The sequence below is a fragment of the Eublepharis macularius genome, chromosome 1 (assembly GCF_028583425.1).
Source record: "Eublepharis macularius isolate TG4126 chromosome 1, MPM_Emac_v1.0, whole genome shotgun sequence".
Classification (NCBI taxonomy): domain Eukaryota; kingdom Metazoa; phylum Chordata; class Lepidosauria; order Squamata; family Eublepharidae; genus Eublepharis; species Eublepharis macularius.
The window spans coordinates 63393986-63414999 of NC_072790.1; the positions used below are offsets into that span (position 1 = coordinate 63393986).

At 42.4% G+C, this 21014-nt stretch overlaps 1 protein-coding gene across 5 annotated transcripts in view; it reads left to right on the forward strand.

The window, feature by feature from the left end:
• The first annotated feature begins 437 nt into the window (after nucleotides 1–437).
• Nucleotides 438–21014, forward strand: part of MLIP (muscular LMNA interacting protein) — a 106052-nt gene continuing 85475 nt past the window's right edge. For 4 of the 5 annotated variants that reach the window (XM_054981514.1, XM_054981752.1, XM_054981837.1 and 1 more), the window contains exon 1: nucleotides 663–809. In XM_054981514.1, the coding sequence (XP_054837489.1) occupies nucleotides 744–809 (66 nt within the window). In that variant the 5' untranslated portion in view covers nucleotides 663–743. Of the gene's footprint in view, nucleotides 473–662; nucleotides 810–21014 lie in introns of those variants that run through there. The other variant, XM_054981671.1, reaches the window with a different exon arrangement.

Consider the following 21014-nt stretch of genomic DNA (forward strand, 5'->3'; position numbering starts at 1 on the left):
GTGTGAAGGCACATGAGTCACATGTTCTGTGGTTATTGTTCAGAAGGTGCACTCAGAGAAGATTCCCAATCTGTTTAAATGTGTCAGTTTCAAAAAGCAGTTTTGGTATTTGACACATGAGGTTTATAAAGGGAAACAACTGCCAAGAACTGAATGAAATTTTCATTTCGTTCCCTTCACAATAACTTATACCAAATCCTCAAGCTACCTTTTGAGCACAAGAGAGTTTAGAGGTGCTTGGGAGGAGGGGGAAGGACCTTCTTATGAAGCACCTTTGAGAAGGAAAATGAAGAGAAACTTGGATATGCGCATGCCCCTCTGGATTGCAGCCACATATGACAGCAACAACAAGGATTAATGTGAGCGATGTCATGACTCATGAGTCTACATTTGCTTAACAGTAGCCTGTTTTCCAAAATTCAGTTGTACTTCCCATGTCTTCATGCAGCAGATCTTATTCTATGAGTTTCAGGTAATAATAATTTTGTTGTGATATAACACATGTTAACATATTAAAGTATTTGATGCTATGTTGGCATTTATTATCTGTAGCCAGTTGCATGCCTTCCCGCCGGGTTCTATTTGTGAATTTTCTAAGTCTATAAATGGAAACCCTAGCTAACAAGAAATTATCACCCAGACAGGCTGATACTGTTCTGTCTCACAACTTGAGCATGAACAGTGGTGGTGTCTAACATGTAAGACACTTCTTTTCGGGGCTTGAATCTTACTCTTCCTGGGAAATGGAGTTAGGAAAACATGAGAGAGAAACCTCAGCAAAGGGCACTTTATGGAAGGAGAAACAGAAGGTAAGTTACAGTTTACCTCAGAATTATTGGCTAGCTTAGAGTCAAGGCCAGTAAGAAGCAGTTGCATAGCAAAGGAGTTTCCAGTTACTATTTTGATACTTCCTCAAGTCAGTGACCTTGAAGCATAACAGGTTCAATAAAAGTGTGCTGAAATTAATTATTCTAATATATTTCTGTGTGATATTGAATAAGAGTATTTAACAGAAATCTCTGTACTTTTAGTCTCCTGTTAAAACTAGTGATTTCTGTGAAGTATTTTTTAAAAAGTGAATTCCATGTTCTTGTAATGCATCCTATATAATTATGTCATGGGGAATTTGATTCCAGTAACCCTTACAACATGTTGTGTTGTGTTTACTGCCAATCTGATATTGAATAATGAACAGAATGTCAATTTCACTTTTGTTAACAGTATGTATTGACTGGATCCTGAATTGGATCCTGGCTAAAATTTGTGTGTATGAAAGCATTACTTTCCTGCCTTCCACTGCAGCCCCAAATGCCCCCTGAAATGCTGTTTCTGGGGGACATGGGTCCCACAGCATGAGGAGGGGTTTGGAGGGCTTCTGTTTGAGCAGGAAATTGACAAAAGTCACCCCACCCCGCACATGTGGTTCTTTCTGACAGGATCCAACACTACAACTCCAGAAGGATAAATGGAATTTGCTTATGCCAAAAGTTGTTCTCTTGTGGCATGAAGGCGCCATGTTATTCTTGACTCTGAAAACTGATAAGCTTTTTTTTAAAGTTGGCATTACTTGAACCAAGTCAGAAATTAGAAACAGTATTGCATTCTTGAATAGGAAGGCAATACTACTAAGGCATCAGTCCCCCCTCCCTTTTTTAAACTTCACAGTGAGACTAGTATAGCTCTAACACAACTTTCATTTAAGCCATTCCCTTTTTCTCCTCACTCCACTGAAGTAAATGTATTTTATAAAGGGTAGGAATATTTAAGTAAAGGCATCTAACAGTTTTATCTTTGTTTATGACCTGTCTATTGGTCACGGCCCTTGATGTAAACATTACCTTATCTATTACGGTGTCCTACATTGCTTAAGTTCCAACGCATAGCCTCATTAGCCCAGGCACAAGGCCACCCACTTGGCACTGACCTAGAATCACCCTTTGGAATTAAAATTACTTGGTCTGGCTATCAGTGGCCTATTCCACATGGTACACTTTAAGTCAGTGCTTCTGAATATTCATGCCGATTGGGGCTGAATCGGCTTGGGCTCCTGGCATTCTGCACTGCACAACCTGAAGGTGATTTGGTGTCTGCTTTCTTATTCTAAACAAATTGAGGTGTGTCTGTTTGAAGCCACCTTTTGTGGAGTCTGGAGTAAACATCACTTAAAAAATTTTTTTAGCGAATGCATCATAACGTTGCAATGATGGAACCCAGTGTGGCCACCATCCCCCTCCTTCTCCCTGTCTTTGTACTTGCTGATTGGGCAATCCTGTTCCCATCATTTTTTTTAAATTCTGGAGAGGCAATTAATAACAGAGCTCTTCGGGGACCTACAAAGTACTTTTTGTGTTTGCTCCACTAGCTTCTAGCAGATTGCTCTGGTGTGATTTAAATTGTCTGGTATAAAACAGTGCGTCTCTGCCAGAGCAAAATGTTCAAATACTGCTTCCCCAAAAAATGGCATTCTCACTGGCCTCCTCACACCATGTAATCATGTTCTAGATTGGGGAAGGTGGATTCTTGACACAAGTCCCCCACCTCTGTTTCCAAATCACTGGGAACATGAGCCTGGTTGTAAATAAAGGAAATAAAAAAGTAAACCCAAGAAGTGATCAGTGAGTAAGGTGGATTGCCGTCAAGGAACATCAAAGAACGCATGAATGTCACAGTGTTGCGACTACCCCCTAATTAAAAAAAGGGGGGAGAGAGAGGGGAATGGGTAGTTGCTTGGGACTTGTTTCAGGCTTCTCCTAACACCAAAGAGAGGAAAAAATAAAAATGTGTGTGGAGAGCTGGGGAGGAAGGGAGTGGTTTCCACAGGTGTTTGAGAAAGGATGCTGCAGCATTACCATCCTTCCCTCAATTAAAAAAATAAATTAGGAAGTGTGTGGAGAGCTGGGGAGGAGGGGGAATGGTTTCCACCAGGTGGCCAACCAATCAGTGCCCAGGGAAAGGAAGGGTGGAGAGAGACACAATTAGGGACTAGGAATTCTGTATACACATAGATGCAGAGGAGTTAGCCGTGCTAGTCTGTAGTAGCAAAATCAAAAAGAGTCCAGTAGCACCTTTAAGACTAACCAACTTTATTGTAGCATAAGCTTTCGAGAATCACAGTTCTCTTCGTCAGATGCATCTGACGAAGAGAACTGTGATTCTTGAAAGCTTATGCTACAATAAAGTTGGTTAGTCTTAAAGGTGCTACTGGACTCTTTTTGATTTTGTATACACATAGGACCCATCAGCAGCAACTCAACAGCAGCTTGAGCAACAGCAACACTTGCCTTATGTGTGCATGGAAAAGAGTAGGGGAAAAGCCAGGGAAAATTCAATTCTGCATCTCAAGCCTTCTTTCCTCATATGGATATCTAGAGATCAAGAGAAGCAGAATGGAATCAGAATCACTCTAAACTGACCGTGCAGAATGGGCCAGAGCCTAGTTACTTTTGTTTTGTAGCAGTAATTTAGAGAGGCTAAAGTAAACAATTATTTCCATACCCTCCAGATGAAAACAGAGACACACTTCTGCCCAAGGCCACCTTGCTACCACTATGATACATTGCCGAAGGTTCTACATCTGCTGTATGCTGCTTTCATTTACTGTGCATCTGCTTTTTAGCAACAAATATGGTCTTGTTCTTTTGTATCAAGATTTGCTAGGAAAATTGGACTAGATTGTCCTTCTATTTGTCATCAAACATATACCACAGCAGCTGCAGCATTTGAAATGACAGGCTATGTACTCTATTGGCCCTTATCATTTATGTACATATATTTACATGTCTGTCCAGTAGAGGAAAGATGTAACTCATCCCAACTTAGAGATGCAATTTCTGGCTATCTTAGAAAGAAACTAAACCCTGAGGAATAATAATCCTCACAAACATTTTAATAAGGTATCCATCACAGGTATTTGTAGATAAAGGAGGGCTGAAATTTACCTGAAAGAAGGGTGACTTAAACATGGGCATTTTCAGCCTGATCTTTGCTCTTCAGAATATTTAAGGTTTGGTTTGGCCATGAGTGGTGGTAGCATACAAGTTCTGTTCCAGTTCACATTGGAAAAATTCAATACCATTCACATCACTTGCTGTATTATTGAGGTTCTACAGTGATACATCATGTCCTGTTTTGGGAAGAGGGACTCAAGTGGGAACACAGAGATTAAAATATGTCTATCTTCATGTTAGATGATACAGGATTGTTACTTGATTGAAATGGGAAACTCAAAGTTTAAATAATTTTTAAAATTGCTCATTCCTACTAGATTTATGAACAAGTGAATATGCTACAGTTTGGGGCCTTGGATTATGAGGGGCTTCTAAATAAATAAGAAAGTTACTCAGTTACCATTTTTGGGTAATGCTGTCGAGAATCTTAAAGTGGATATGGCTTAGGACTTTAGCAAGTCTTAATCTGGCCTTGCCCACCATCCCTTTCCACTATGCTGCCAGGTTGTTTCTCACTTGCACTTGATATCTCAAACACTATGGATGATGTTATATCACCGGTACTCAAAAGTTCGCAGTGTCAGCTGTGCGCTGCCTTTGAGATTTTGCATTTTGGAGGAGGTGATTACTTTCCTCCGTGAGGTTCTTGCAACTCTTAGGTTGTGTATATTGAAGTGTTTATTAATCAAGTGATAAATGATGAAAAATATAAAGCTGGCCTTAAGAATGTATGAAAATGCACATTCCCAGTGTCCAGGCACATCCTTATCTATAGCAATCAGTATTCTCCTGATGAGTCAAAGTCTGAAGCTAGTTTTCTGAAATGCTGCAAGAATCCTACAAGGGTATGTATGGTTAGCAGCATTTAAACCTGGATTCTGTCTGGCTTGGATGTGTTTTGCCATGCAGTAGCAGGATGGACACTTCAGAGAATGCCTAAAATATTACTGCCCAGCTGTTTTCACACTCCTAAAACCTCTGGAAAATCACGCAAAACTCATGGCATGATGGCATCTTCATAGCTCGATTTCCCATTTAATGGTGTGATTTCTGATGTCATCACGCCATTAAATGGGAAATCGCGCTATGAAGACACCGTCATGCTGCGAGTTTTGCACAATTTTCTGGAGGCATTTACAGGCATGTGAAAACAGCCATTGTGTCAAGATGGCAAGCTTTAGAGCAATCATACAGAGATATTGACTATAGGAACTATCATGCATTGGGGCCGCTTGCAGAGCCTTAGAAAAAGGCTGTACTTTTGCTGACTGATGGGGTAGAAAGACCAGGGATTGATTCCAGAACCCTCAACTCAGTGCTATGTCACAAGGGATGCCGGGGGAAACAGAAAAGCTCCGCTTGTAACATGAAGATAGATATAACATTGATCCAGTCTTTTATAAGGTGTGTGCCAAATGATGACTGTATGTACAAAAACATATGAATGTCTGTATACGTAAGGCATGGAAGTTAACACAAATATGATGTACAGGAATAGCCCTGGTTGCTCAATTAGAAGGGAGAACTACACACAAACCATGACTGTGCACATAATTCTCCATTCTGTTAGAACTATGTATGGGGAAGCCACCTTTTGCATCTGGGCAGTCCTATTAAAATGAAGTACAGATGTAAGCTTCAAAGGGCAGCAAGGAAAACCATGTGCCATGTTTGTGAGCTTGCAAGGATGTCTTAGCACAGGAACACACTGATGTTACATAGTCAATGTAAATAATAGTGCTAATTCCGCCAGCTTCTGTTGAAAAATTAGGAACAACAAATCTTCAGATTAAATGATTTTTAAACCAGAGACCTCACTCCACAGATCCTTATGTGCATACTAGTGCATGTGAGCATTTAATATGTTGTACTCTTTTGCACTTATGAGTGAGAGCCCATTTCCATAGACACACTGCCTTGATGGACAGGAGTAATTGGATAAGATCAAGTTGTTATAGGGTTCTCATTACTGTTTTCCTACTGCATGTGTCTTTTATATTAAGAGGGGAATCCATGAGGATTCACAGGGAAGGGGAAATCCTCTCTCCTTTCCTTGCTAGATCAGCCACATCTCCAGTTACTGATTCCAGCATGGGCTCTGCTTTCCCCCTTGGTTTGACTCTGGCTTCCCCTGCTATTACCCTTTGCCTCACCACCATCTCCTGGTGTGGCTGCTTCCACCCTGGCAATATCAGGTGTCATTTGCCAATTCCAAGCTATTAACACTTTAAAGGATTTTCTGTACATTGTATATATCCATATCCATAATTCTAGCGCTGGTTGGCTCTGGTGGATTTGCTTGTCTGCACAAGGGCCAGCTCTGGGCTATTCAACAGGAGGATGGTTGGAGCATATTATAATGTTGTTATTTTTCCTTTCTACCTTTTGACAATTGAGCATTCAGAACTGTAAGACATTTTAATTGCCCATTTATTCAGAAGTTGTTTTAAAATGCTAAATCTTACTTACATCAAAACAATGGTCAATTTTTTAGTCATAGTAGCACTTTCCCTCAAATGCACTTTTAATTTTATGGTAATAGAAAAATGATTTACTGCTAATTATAATTATTACTGTTAAAGGATACTTCTTATAAGGCCAAAAATGACCACTACAAGAAAGTGTTTATTCTTATAAATGTGCCACTAGATATTGTGTGCGATACACAGCATTGTGTTGAGACTGCAAGAGCAGATCCTTGAAATAACTTCTTTCAAAGCATTTCCACTATTATCTTGTCCTCTGATTTTGTTTTAATAATTGTAATAATCTTGCTTTTATCTCCATGAAGATGGATTCTTTTTACGTTTGGGAGTATGGAAACATCTCAGTTGTTCCTATGTCAAAAGTCTTATTGTAGATCGATATGAAGTGGATTTCATACAATTTTGATGTCTGATAAAAATCAATGTTGTTAGTCAGTAAGGGGCCATCTGACTTTTGTTTTATCGTATCAAAATGGCCATAGCCTTTGGCAATTGCTGCTTTTGTTGCACTAATATTTAATTTTAAAGAGAGAAGTTTACTAGAAACTTAGGATGTTCAATATTTCGGATGAGCAGAGCAATCCTAAGCAGAAGGACACCTTTAGAAGCCTGCTGACTTCTGTAGACTTAAAAGGATGTGATTCTGCTTAGGTTTGCACTGGAAGAAAATTTTGTGACAACAGATATAAGCAATTCACACAATACTAGAATTTATATATGCTGAATATTATACTTCACGTATGGAGATAGTTGGTAAACTAAGCACTGCTGTTGCAATTTGGGCTTCTTGTTCTCATCTCACTTTTGGCAACTAGAAATTGTTCTCAGGAAGCAAGGATGGCCCCATCACAGCTCTGGCTGTATGTTCTCAGAGAGAAAAAGAGCACACACATCCATAGCTGTGCTCCTTTCTGTTTTCCTAGCTGGAAATGATGGGGTGGGTGACTCGCCCTCGCTTTCCTTACAAGAGAGAGTCAGTATACACACACGGGTAACAGCCATAACACTCAACTCTTTTATCCCTTGCAACAACAGCTCCTCGCCGCTGTAATTGCTGCAGCTGCTGTGTCAATGCTTTAACTCTGCTGTACCTGAATATTTTGTAATCACATTTCTCTAGCAAAGCAAAAAAGGAGATGATTGATAGGAAGCTGAGATAAAAAAGAAGATGGACTTAGAATTACCACATCTTTATTCTGACATTTAGAACATACAGTACTTCTAGTAAAAAAAAATATTTTCCATCATCTCTCTGTGCTGCATTTCACATACCTAAATTTGTTGTCAGGTTTTACAGCCAGTATAAAATCCACAGGGAGGAATTGAAATAGACACTTGTTGGAGATAAGATTACTGTCTGGCACCTCCATCTGAAACATTCACGATGTCATAGCCGCTGGGTGTTACCACAAAGACTAGGAGAACATCACGTTGAGAATGGTGCAACAGTTGAAAGATCTTATTTTAATCACATTCGTTTGGTGCAGCAAATCTCTGGATTGGGACATACTCTTGTTAAGACTGAAGTGACATGCCAATCTTAGCAAAGTTTCGGGCATGAAAATAGTCTCCCAAAAGTGAATGGCAGCTCTAAAGATGTTTGCCTTGCCATTGGTGGCTTGAATGGAACAAAACTCACAAAGCCAAATATTTTCTAGACTGATTCCTGAAAAATAGTCTTACCTGCTGCAAGTGACCAGGTGTGTAGTTATAAAAGTGCCCTACAGAGTTTATAACTGCAATGCATTGAAGTTTATCTAGAAATAAAAGTGAATTCAGAGGGTGGAGTGCATGCTGTGCATCAATCCTGTGAGGTTAGTGTGACTCCTGCTCCTTTATAAGGTACAGAAATGTGATTCCCCCCACCATGAATACCATGAACATACAGCTTCCCAAGCAGTGCTTCCTTAGGAGTGCACAAATGTTTCCTTGGCACTTCATTTTTTTTAAAAAAAACGTTTTGTTTCATTCATTGGTACATTAATTCATGTTCATTTTTCCATCGGTTTCCAGGGAAACACATTTAAATGGGAAGGCTGCATTCCTGAGCTGTACCTTTTTGGCTTTCATTGTCCAACTGCAATGTAATGCAAGGATTTTCTCTCTTACAAAGACAGAAAAGATTCCACTTTTATCTGTACTCGACTCTTTCTCGAAGGCAGACAACATGACTGAGCTGGCATAGGGAGAATCTGGCATCCCAAAAAAGCTGGGCAGAGTTGCACAAGAGGGCACAAAGACTTCCATTTGGCACTGCAAGGAAATGAGCAAATGTTGGTACTCCAAATTAGCATGACAACATTTTGTTTACTTATTCAAGGCACTTGATATCCAATTTTTCTTCAAAAGTCTTTTTAAAAACACAATTTAAACAATTTAAAATACAATGGAACCAGAGTGAAAAAGTACACTGAAGAGCCAGAGCTGGGATCCCCTGGAGAGGGGGTTTCATATCACAAAGAGCCAAGAACAGTTTAATTTCCACTCAAATTTTGGCTATGCCTAGGATTTAAGTACCTGCACGAGAGGGAAACAAAAGTTCAGCCTAGATCTCACACAGCTGGATTCAGCTTCTCCCTCAATTCCCCTTGTTGTTACACAGGGAGTTATAGGGCCGGATCGACAGGGGGCAGGGGAGGTAGTCTGCCCCTGGTGCTGTCAAAGAGGGGTTGCTGGGTACAGCTGCCAGCCACCAGGAGCACGTGGGCAGCTGAGCAGAGGGCTGAGAGCCCGCCCATGCCATTCGCCTGCCCCGAGGGCAGGGGGCATGCAGCAAGCCTGCTGCCCCATCAGCATGTCACCTGCACAGCAAGCTGGCTGCCCCAGCATGCTGTGGAGCTGGCGACAGCAGCGCTGGTGGCTGGGAGGCTGCCCGTGCCATTTGCCTGCCCCGCTGAGGGGGCGGCTGGCTTGCCACGTGACCCCTGTCCTGTGAGGAAGGCGAATGGCGCGGGCGGCCTCCCAGCCACCTGCGCTGCTACCGCCAGCTCCGTGGCACACTGGGGCAGCTGGCTTGCTGCGGGGCGGTGCACTCTGCCCTACATGATGACATCACAGAAGTGACGTCATCACACAGTGCCGGAGGCCAGACTTGGGTTGCCCTGGGTGCCGGCAACCCTAGATCCAGCCCTGGGGAGATATGTTGTGTACTGTGAAAGGCAGAAGCATGGCCTCTGGAAGTCCATTGATACACCTTTCAGATATCCTCCTCCCTTCCCCCCCCCCCCGATCATAATGCATGCAGTCTGTGAGAGAACAGGTCTCTAATGGAGAATACTGTTACAGTTCATTAAAAATACCAAGCGTAATTGCTAAAGGGATACTGGCTTATATTTGTGTTTGGCAGAGGCTGGCATGTGGAATCTTCCAGGGAAAAGGTCAGAGCAAGCACAGAGGCTTGCATTTGGCATCCCAAGAATGTGGCATTGCAGAGTGGGCACAGAGGGGTGCTGGATTTCCTGCAGGCAATACTACAGCAGCAAGGAGGCCAGATTCAGGGGTGGTTTTATTGATTCTGGGGCCCTAGGAAAATCACTCCCATATACTCCGTCTGAGGCCTGCACCTGCTAGGGCAAAGCAAGAGGGGACCCTCCCCCATGGTGAGGGGTCTGGAGGGGTCTGGAAATGAAGTTCTATGAGGAAAGGTTGAAGGAGTTCAGTATGTTTAGCCTGGAGAAGGGATGATTGAGAGGTGATATGATAGCCATCTTCAAGTACCTGAAGGGCTGTCATACAGAGGATGGCGCAGAGTTTTCCACTGCCCCAGAAGGTCGGACCAGAACTAATGGCTTGAAATTAAATCAAAAGAATTTTCGGCTAAACATTAGGAAGAACTTTCTGACAGAGCAGCCCCTGAGTGGAACAGGCTTCCTCGGGAGGTGGTGGGCTCTCCTTTGGAGGCTTTTAAGCAGTGGCTAGATGGCCATCTGACAGCAATGCTGATTCTGTGAACCTGGGCAGATCATGAGGGAGAGGGCTTAGTTTTCATGGGACCTTCTTACACGCCCAGGGCACAGCCAATCACCACCTTGGGATCAGGTAGGGATCCTGATGATGTTTTGACATCTTCTGGGCATGGAACAGGGGTCACTGGGTATGTGTGTGCAGGGGCAGGGAGGTACTTGTGAATTTCCTGCATTGTGAAGAGGGTTGAACTAGATGAGGTTCCTAGAGGTCCCTTCCAACCCTATGATTCTATTAGTCTATGTGGATGGGTAGAACTCATTGCCAGAAGCAAGCTGCCTGAGACAGGCGTGGGCACAAGTCAGCTGCCCAAACTTTCAATGAGCAGGAATGAGTGGACCAAGTCCTAGATGGGGCAGGTGCAAACAGCAGTGACAGCAGGAACTTGCTATTATTCTTTCTCCTCTTCATTGGAGGCATGTGGGTGTGGGGGGGGCATGGGCAGTTGGGCTCCCTAGCTTAAGACCAAGTGCCGCTGCCCAGATTGCCCATTGGTTAAGGTCATCCCTGCGCAAACTTGACATGGGTGCCCAAGACATTGAAAGTGAGTATGAAAGTGAGCATGCTTATGGAAATCACTTTAAGCGCACCTGCATGCTGCAATAAGAGACAGACAGAAAACCTGACTAGTGAGAGTGCACTGAGCGTCAGTAATGCACAAGAACTCAGACTTGCAAATAAGGTGCTCCCAAGTCTCAGAGTACAGAATTCATGGATCTTTCTATCAATTTTTTTAAAAAATAACCCTTTCCATTTAATAAATGCTGAGGAGAATAAAGCATAGCTCTGAAGACACACCAGCTGTAACCTGAGCGGCACCTCTCTGCCCTGGCCCCCTCCTTAGGGAAGGACATGATTTAAGGCCCGATAGCATGTTGACTCCAGAAACTGCTTTGAACTCTTCTTCATTCTGTTCTGGTCACTAGTATCCGCTTCTCCTGCTGCCAAGTGTCATAATGTACTATCAATGGTATGCTTAAAAAATTCTGGACGTGCAAATAAGGACACAAACAGCTTACCCCTTCTCTAGTAATTCAACAGTTACTCTTCTCTCTGTGTTAATGACTGGTGCTTTGCTCTATTGCTCAGGACAATTTGAACGAAAACTGACCCAACCATTTCTTCCATATGGTATATCAGAGCTGGAGCTTTGAAACAGGGTGTTGATGAATGTTGAATTCCAGGTCAGTTTTATGGACCCAGGCATAACTTTTTTCCCCTTGCTGAAATAGAAATCCCCACCCAGAAAGTATAAACAGACCTTTTTTTATTTAACTATTTATTGTGCATTTGAATTTTGACAAGGGAATCAGACTCAAAATAATCTGAAAGCCCAGATCAGGACAAGCTTGTTCATTTGATTAAAATATTTATATTTTGTTTTTTCTCTGGAGGGCCTAAAACAGAGTACAGTAAATCAGCAGTGACTGGTATGGGCTGAAGGCGGGATAGTTAATGGTAGTGAGCCAGCATTAGGCAGATAAACTAATTCCCTAATGCCACCTCTTTTTGCTGCTGTGTTTGCCTCAATAGTAGAAGAACCAGTACAGGAAAGAAATCATGCCCCCTCCTTCTTTCCTAAAATCCACAATTGAATACACTGAGCAGGAAAGTAAGGTTTATGAGACAAGCTGGGAGGGGTGGTGATGGCATATGAGCTCTGAAGGTCTCAAGGGGATCCAGGACTCCCTAAAACCCTAGCTCAAGAACTTGTTTTCAGTGTTGTGAATTAATACACAGCAAGGAGGTATATATGGCTGCACGTAAATGTCAGAGGTATTTCCTCATCCTCACCCTCACCTTCCATAACTTTCCTTCAGCTTCTCAGAGCTGGGAGAAAAATATTTTTCCTTACACTGAGGGAAAACGTCATTCTGTGGCAGCAAGATTTCACATAGAGACTCATACTGGTGTGAATCTTCCACTCTAGGCTTTCCCCTGTTGACCTATCAGGGGCTCAGAGGGAACCTAACGCCCTAGTTGGATGGGTCTGGTTGAAAGGGAAAGGAAAGCCCTCTGCTTCTCTTAGGAGGGACTTGCTTGCTTGCAGTGCTGAGTATCGGAAAGAAAAAACAGACAGACTGACTGACTGAATAGTTGGCAGCCTGCCATCCCCTGGGCTTCCTAGTAAGGAAGGACAGAGTCAAGCAGAAGAGGGGACTTGGGGCAGCCTGAATTGATACTGTCCTATTCGCCATAATGGACTAGCTCTATAACAACAAATATGTCAGAATGGCATAAATTAACATATAAAACAGTCAGCCTCAACCTCATTCATAGCATCAGTAGAAAATTACTTGTGGTAGACTGAACAGTTTGGTGTAGTGGTTAAGAGTGGCAGAACTCTAATTTGGAGAACTGGGTTTGATTCTCCACTCTTCCACTTGAAGCCAGCTCGGTGACATTGGGTCAGTCATAGTTTCTTGGAGCTCTCTCAGCCACACCCACCTCATAGGATGATTATTGTGAGGATAATAATAATACACTGTGTAAACCACTCTGAGTGGGTGTTAAGTTATCCTGAAGGGTGGTATATAAATTGAATGTTATTCTTATGTTATTATTAACACCTGGAGCGTGCATCCCAAAAATCCTGAGCCAAAAATATACATTAAAATTGCAGTTTCAGGTTGTTACTGTGTTTTCCATATTGGAAACAGTGAAGAGAAATGTGCTAAGGGGCACTTTTCTACTCCACTAGCCTACCTAAGTGAAGTCTTACTATTGGTAATGTATGGATAACATAACACTGGCCTATCTCATCCATCACCCTTCTTGCATGTTCTAAGAATATTACATGCAATTTTGGCCCACTGCTCTTTTTCTTACTATTTTTTGGCAGCTAAGCTAACCTTGGTGAGGTGATGGATGTATTGCAAGGTGATTCATTAACAGCTTAAGGCAACTGTATTTTATTTCTAATGGATAGTATGATAAAACTGTCTGACCTCATGTAGCACCGCTTGGCCTAATGCAGAAGCAGGAACCAGTGTCCATGGCCTTTCAGTTTAGAAAGAGCATTCCCAGAATACACATAGAGAAAGGAATGCATTTAATTTGTATGCAGATGATGCAGGCTGCTCTGTGGAGCAGGAAATTCTTGTTTTTCAGAGTCTGAAAGTAGCATAAACCACGCCAGCAGCATTTTAGACTGCAGCTAATGATAACCAAGGAACAGATTTCTGTGGTACCTTCATAGGGCAAGATGGTGTATATCCATCTGGACATAAGCTGTAAGATACAATAATGGAGTCAGGGAATGTGAAAAAACATACTGATGAGAAGAACCAGCATGGTGCAGAGGTTAGAGCATTGGACTAGTAACTGGGAGACCAAGGTTTGGATCCTCCATCTGCCATGGAAGCTTTCTGGGTGACCTTGAACCAATCACATGCTTTTAGGTGGTGTGTGTTAGGATAAAGCAGAAGAAGGGAGAAAGACCTTGTCAGTCACCTCGGATTCCCATTTGGGAGAAAGTCAGGGTATAAATATCTAGATATGTGAGGAAGACATCTAGACTAGAAAATAAAAAACGGAGCCCATTTACTATAAGTAATACTAAGTGGTTCAGGAACCTCGTGTGACCCTCTGAAAAGGTGCCTGAGGCTCTTTCTGACCACTGTTTCCCAATATGGCATCTCCCATTGTTTCAGAAACGTAGTCAAATCCATTTTCTGGTTGGGCTTGTGGCTGGTAGGTTGGTAACTCTCCTACATCAACAGCAATTAATCATATTTCATTACTCATTTGTTAATTTTGTAGGCTTTAGATAGGAAGCTATATGAGATGGGCATTTTTGATGGTTAGCACCTGGTTGTCACCATGTTTGTTTGTGTATTCTTACTACCTGGCTATTGGCTGATTTTATTTGTGCTGTAGCTCTGACATGATGGAGAAGGAGAAGAAGGGAGAAATAAGTGGGGAGACTTCTGAGGTAAAGTGCCTCTTTAGATTTAATGCTGTCTTATTAATCCCCACACTCTGGCTTCTCCTTTTCTTCCATTTAAATCCCAGCTGCCACAATATCCATAAAAAGAAGGACACAAGCTGTATTTAATATATAGTATGTTGTAGCTTTATGTTTCCTAAAGGGCTTATATTTGTGACCCTGAGAATGTGGTACTTAATAATGAGGTGATTAGAAACCCGTTTCCCACAGCTATTTTAAACTGGACAGCCAGCACACAGTTGGAACAGAACAACCAAAGATTCATTTGCAGGAAATAAATCATAAAAATGGGTAAAGATATAGTGTGGAATGAATAAGAAGCGCAGATGTACAACTGGCTCACTACTGGCTTCTCAGAGGTTGTTTTCCTCACTGGGAGGTTACTAGTTGAACCTGAGTCTAGCTTAGGGTTCCTGTCCCCCCGCTCGGGGCAGGGGATCTCCCAATCCCACCCTCCCTCCCCTGCGCCCGCTTACCTGGCCGGCGGGGGTCGGGTGCTCCCTGGGGTGCCCCCTCCCTGGGTGGTGCGGCGCGCCTCTGGGTGCGGGGTGTGCTCCCACGCCACGAGAGCAGGAAGCGGCAGAGAGAAAGCAGGCGGCAGTTGCAAGAGCATGCCACTCTCACTTCTGCCGCTGCGGCCGTCGCAGCCTGCTCTTTTGCCGTGGCTGCCACCATCCCTCTGCAGCCGGTGCTGGCAGGGACAAGGGGCGCGGTGGTGGCAGTGGCAAGAGAGTGAGCTGAGGTGGCCACGTCCTGCTATCTCTCCGCTGCTGCCACCGCGCTCCTTGTCCCTGCCGCCATGGGCAGCACAGCGGCAGCTGCGGCCACGGCGAGAGAGAGAGAGCAGGCCATGGCCACCGCAGCTTGCTCTCTTGTCACCGCCGCCACTGCCCTGTGCTGCCTGTGCCAGCAAGAGAGACAGAGAGAGCTGTGAGAGAGCTCCTGAAGTGATGTCATCATGCACACCGGGAGCACATGCACACTTTGCGCGCATGCGGGCACAACAAGAAAAGCCCCGACGAGGTAGGAGCCAGCGTCCCAGTCTCCCGCTGGGAGACTTGAGGAACCTGGCAACCCTAGCCTAGCTTCACTAGGGATGCCAGTCCCCTGGTGGGTTGTCAAACAATAGGGCACCTCTGGGTAAAGTGGAAACCCCTAACCAAAACTATAACCCACCCGGAGGTTAAAGGGAGAAGTCGCTCTTAATTTCTAAAAATATTTTATATTTTAAATATTTTTTTAAAGTGCAAAAGTGCCAGCAGTGATTAATAAATGTACAGCAATATATATTAAGCTACAACTAACATTAATAGTCTAATAACCTTGCCAATCAATAATACTATAGTTTATTCACCAATAAATAACTATTAATAAATTACAAAAGTATTTTACAATAAATAGACTACAAAAATATATATAATATTAATACAGATAAACATCCAACTGGTGGGTAGTCCTTTAATATGACCAAAAAGAATCCACTTCCTCACCAGGTAAGACTGGTTGATATATTGTAGTTTAAATAAAATAATTTCTTCCCCTCCGGATAGATCTCCTCAGCAAATAATAACTGCTGATAAGATTCTCTTCGGGTTCCTCACTGCTCTATCAACTTTCCAAGAAGTGGCCTCAGAACCACTACAAAACAGATTTTGATGGACCCTTAAAAGGATGCTTGTTTGCTTCATTAAAACAAGAATCCTACCCTACTCTGTCCCCCCAAATCCTAACTGAAAGAAAAGCCAGACTCAGCTTAAGGGGTAGAAAGTCCATGACGTAAATGGCATTTCAGAATAACACTTAGGGTTACCAGGTCCATGTTAGGAAATTCCTGGAGATTTTGGGGGTGGAGCCTGGAGAGGGTGCAGTTTGGGGGAAGGAGGGGCCTCAGTGGGGTATGATGCCATAGAATTCACCCTTCAGAGCATTCATTTTCTCCAGGGGAACTGGTCTCTGTTGCCTGGAGATCAGTTGTAATTCCAGGAGATCTCTAGCTACCTGGAGGCTGGCAACCCAAGTTAGGATCATGTGCTTATCTCATTACAGATGAGCCTTTTAAGTAGGTACTATTTTCTTACACATGGCTGAATCAAGAGAAAGAAAGATGCATTTCTTTTGACAGTGTTTAGGCCTGGTCATAGCTGGCCCTGTTCTATGCAGATTGAGTACAGGAGTTACGGCTCCTAACTCACCATATGTACATACATAAATGTGGACCAGTGCAACAAACACATTCCTTATGTAAGTAGGCCCTGCTCAGGTGCTCTGTCTATCTCTTTGTCATGATATGGGGGTTGTATGAGCAGACCTTTATTTGCACAGGAATATAAATGCATAGGCACTGTTGGAGATCTAAGAGCGAGTGAGCAGTAATCTGAAGTTTACTCCTGGAACCACACCACAACAATGTGCAAACTATTCCTTCTCTGGGGACAGCTGTAATTAATCTATAGGATGAGATTATCCTTTAAATCTGTAACTGAATTAATGGAATAACCCCACAAATCATCTGAGCAGTGTTTTGAACTATAGTTATTTGTCCCTTTTGGAGAAATTGTCTGATTAAAAAGGATGTCACCTGAACACACAGTCTCTGTGCCAATTTAATTCACATTGAAGAAAACAAAATCTAGAAACAATATACTGAAGTACTGTGAAGTAGAATTTTGCATAGTTTTAAACATCCTTATCATTGGCTTGATATCTGTGGCCAACCTATTGTGGCTCCCACTTTATGGAATGGCCTACATGATGAAGTAAGGAATGTTTCCACTCTACTAGCTTTCTCCAAACTATGTTGCGATGGACTGCTCTAGTTCCATCTCTCCCAGAGGAGCTGACTGAATCTTGGAGCCAGGCTGTCAGCTGAGAAAGGTTAGAGGGAGAAGGGTTTCGTGCTGCTGAAGGAGGAAGCAGTATGTGGGATAGCTGCCTTCTGTCAACTGTTATATAAATCTGGGATTATAAATTCACATGTGTTCGACTTGTAAATAAAAATTAATGATTTTTTTTCTCTGTTTAAACCCAGCTGACTGATAACTGTTGCCTCTGGGGAAACAACATATTCACACAAACCATTCTGGTCATGACCAAGATATCTCAGGAACTAAATGGTGGCAGTGTATAAGGGAAATAAATACCAAGTTCCCTTACTCCAATAACCCTGGGCAATAGATGGGTAAGCAATAGTGAATTTAGGGAACGGGCTGCTCTGTCTGGTGAAGTCCCTATGAAAAGGAGAGGGGGATCCATGTGTAAATGGTTCCAGGATCTTGACCAAGTAAATAGAGATTAGGTGAATTGTGATGAATTGTGACTGTCATATCTGCCTGAATCCCTGAACCTGAGGAAGAGAGGTTTTTGTATGAGAGGCACTGTTAAGGGGTCACACTCACAGCATATGCAAAAATCCAGGAAGGCTTTTTCTTACACAGGCAATACAGCTGCAATATAACAAAGATACTTAGATGAAGGGTTAGGGACTGTGATCTATATTGCTGGGTATGGTTTGTACTGCCTGTGCTATAAATAAGAACATAAGGAGTCCATCTAGTCCAGCATCCTGTCTCATATAATGGCCAACCTAGGATCCTATTTTGTAAGGATCCTACTATGCATTGTTAACACATCGTGGCCAAATCCACACTTACCAGCATAGCGCTAAACAGTTGGAATGATAGCGTCTTCCTGGCGCTTTTTCTGATGTCATCGTGCCATGAGCGTGGCATCATGGCACAATGATGTCATAAACCGCGCCAAGAAGACGCTATCATTCCGACTGTTTAGCACTATGCTGGTAAGTGTGGATTCAGCCCATGTTAATACTTACGCTTTGCTTCAGCTCTGTTTCAGATTTCTAGTTGGTTCCAAATTTCTACAATAAAACCCTATTGTGTTGTTTACTGGATGTCCCATCCTGTTGGTTGTATTGATTTACTTTGTGTAATTCACCTTGAGTCCCAGTGAGAAAGGCGGACAATATAAACAATGGCTGTTTTCACACTGTCTATAAATCGCAAGAGACTCACGGAAGGCTGCCGCTTCCTCTCCTGATTTTTAACACCATCCGACGCCGTAAATCACTGTTTGTGGCGTTTTGTAAACAGATAGCATCAAAAATCGTGTGAGAAAGTCTGCAGCCTTCCGTGAGTCTCGGGCGATTTATAGACAGTGTGAAAACGGCCAATGCAAATAAATAATTTTGGAAATTAGCATGCATGTCTTTTCTGAAACTCATTACCCAATATCTTTAAGCAAATACATCAACATAAAATTATCCCTGGCTGTTCATAGAGAGAAAAAAATTCTATGGGATTTTTGTCTAGATCTTACACCATCTTTTCTTTAAAAGCAGCTGCGGGGATAGAAATTTAGTTTGGGACATTGGATTGGGATGGTAAATTAACTATTTCTCCCAGTTTCCCAGACAGAACACTCCACACTTGAACAGCTGTTAGCCTCAAGGGGAATTATGCTGGAGGAAAGGGATATCGCCTGCCACTCAAATATCACAGCATCCAAATCAGCTTCACACTCAACTTCTAAAGCAAAATAAAGTCACAGGGCAATCCAAGCACAGGCCTGCCACTTTTTGACTTGTGGAGCCCTTATTCAGCTCTATGCATGATGTTATGGACATTTACTGCATGGGAAGAATTGGCACATACAGAGACTTTCTGGGTGGTCAAGTTACCTCCCATCTCCATCACAAGAACCTGACAGTTGAAGCTGGCAAAGAACAGGCTGTTCTTCTCACAAAACCATTTAAGGAGCGGCAATAGCTTCTTGAAATATGATACCTTCTTTTAAAGAATATCTTCAAATGATAGAGATCTTTACTCTGGCCTAGTATATTAATGTTGCTCTCTGGATTATAAATAATCTTCTGCGTTTTAGAGCTCATCTTGAAAACAGCTCTACAAATCAATGTGATCAATGTTCATGCACAGAGCTGATACAAAGGTTTAAAAGTTAGTCGCTGTACTGTTTAGAACAATCAATGTTACTCCACTAGCATCAAAGAAGCAAAGACAGTGCCTTATTTATTTCAGCAATACTCTTTATGCCCTTTCAAATTGCTTCCTCATAAAAATGAAGTAGTTAATATATTGCACAAAAAACATGACTGTGAACATCTTTTGCTATATGAAGTATTTTCACCTTGCTAAATTAGATAGGCATTATCTTTGTGAGTAACTGTGGGCAACTGACTGTGAGAAAATGAATGAGATTCCCAGCTCTGTTCAAATGAATTGTATAGCATAGGAATGATATGACTGAAGTTGTTCCATTAATTTTAATGAGTAGAGAGAAATACATGTTTAAATCCTTTTTCAGTAGAACCAATGAGCCTTCATCAAGGTGACAAATTAAAGATACAGTTTAGCCAATCTTCATATTTAGCAATGGCTGAGTTTGCAACCTCTGAGAAGTACTCTTTGACTCTTAGAGATGGGCACGAACTGGGAAAAAACCGAACCATGCGGTTCATGGTTCATCAAATTTCACAAACCATGAACTTTCACAAACCTGCCCCTGGTTCACGAACCAGTTCGTTTGGTTTGTGAAAAAGGCACATCCAGATCAGAAAACCATCACTTCCGGGTCAGCAGATGATCACTTCCGAGCCAGCAGAAGGTCACTTCTGGGTCAGCACAAGGTCTTCAGGAAGTCCATCCCCTGTTGCCTAAGAAACTGATTGATTGGCACCAGGCTGTCTGCAGTCACAAACCAAAAAATGAACCAAACGAACCAACCTAAAGTTCGTGGCGGTTCGTCAGAAATGGGATCTGATGAACCACGGTTTGCGAACCATGAACTGGCCTGATTCGTGCTTAATTTTGGTTCATATTTCGGTTTGTACCATCTCTACTCTTAATCAACCATTAATTTACAGTTCTTTTTTTTACAATTCTTATTTACTTCATTTAAAATCTGCCTTTCTTTGCAATGGTGAGCCAAAGTGGCTTACACTGTTCTCAGATCCCTCATTTTATTTATTTATTTAAAACATTTAAAAGGCCACCTTTCCACCCAAAATAGGGTCCCCAGGGCAGCAAACAACAGATAAATAAAACAGAATTTAAAATGCATATATAAAGAAAATGCATTTAAAATGCATATGTAAAGACAATAAAAATATATAGACTTAAAACACACACACACACACACACACACCATGAAGGAGGAGGTCCAATAAGAGTTTACTGGGGTATACCAAATGAACCAAACAGTCTTTACCCACTGGCTGAAAACATGACAGAGGGAAGCAGGTGAATTTCCCTGGGGTTTCAAAGTTTTGGTGCCACAACTGAGAATCCTTTTCTCAGTTTGCTATCCATCTAGCCTCAGATAGTGGGGACATCCAAAGCAAGGCCTCAGAAGATGACCAGAATTGACGGGTAGGTTCGTATGGGAGAAGGAGGTCCTTAACATGTGTTGTCCTAAGCACCTTGAATTGGGCCTGGAAGCAAATTGGGAGCCAGTGTAAATGGAACAAGATTGGAGAGATATGGTCCCCACAAGCCACTCCAGTCAACACTTTGGCCTCAGCATTCTGTACCAATTGCAGCTTCTTTCTTTCTTTCTTTCTTTCTTTCTTTCTTTCTTTCTTTCTTTCTTTCTTTCTTTCTTTCTTTCTTTCTTTCTTTCTTTCTTTCTTTCTTTCTT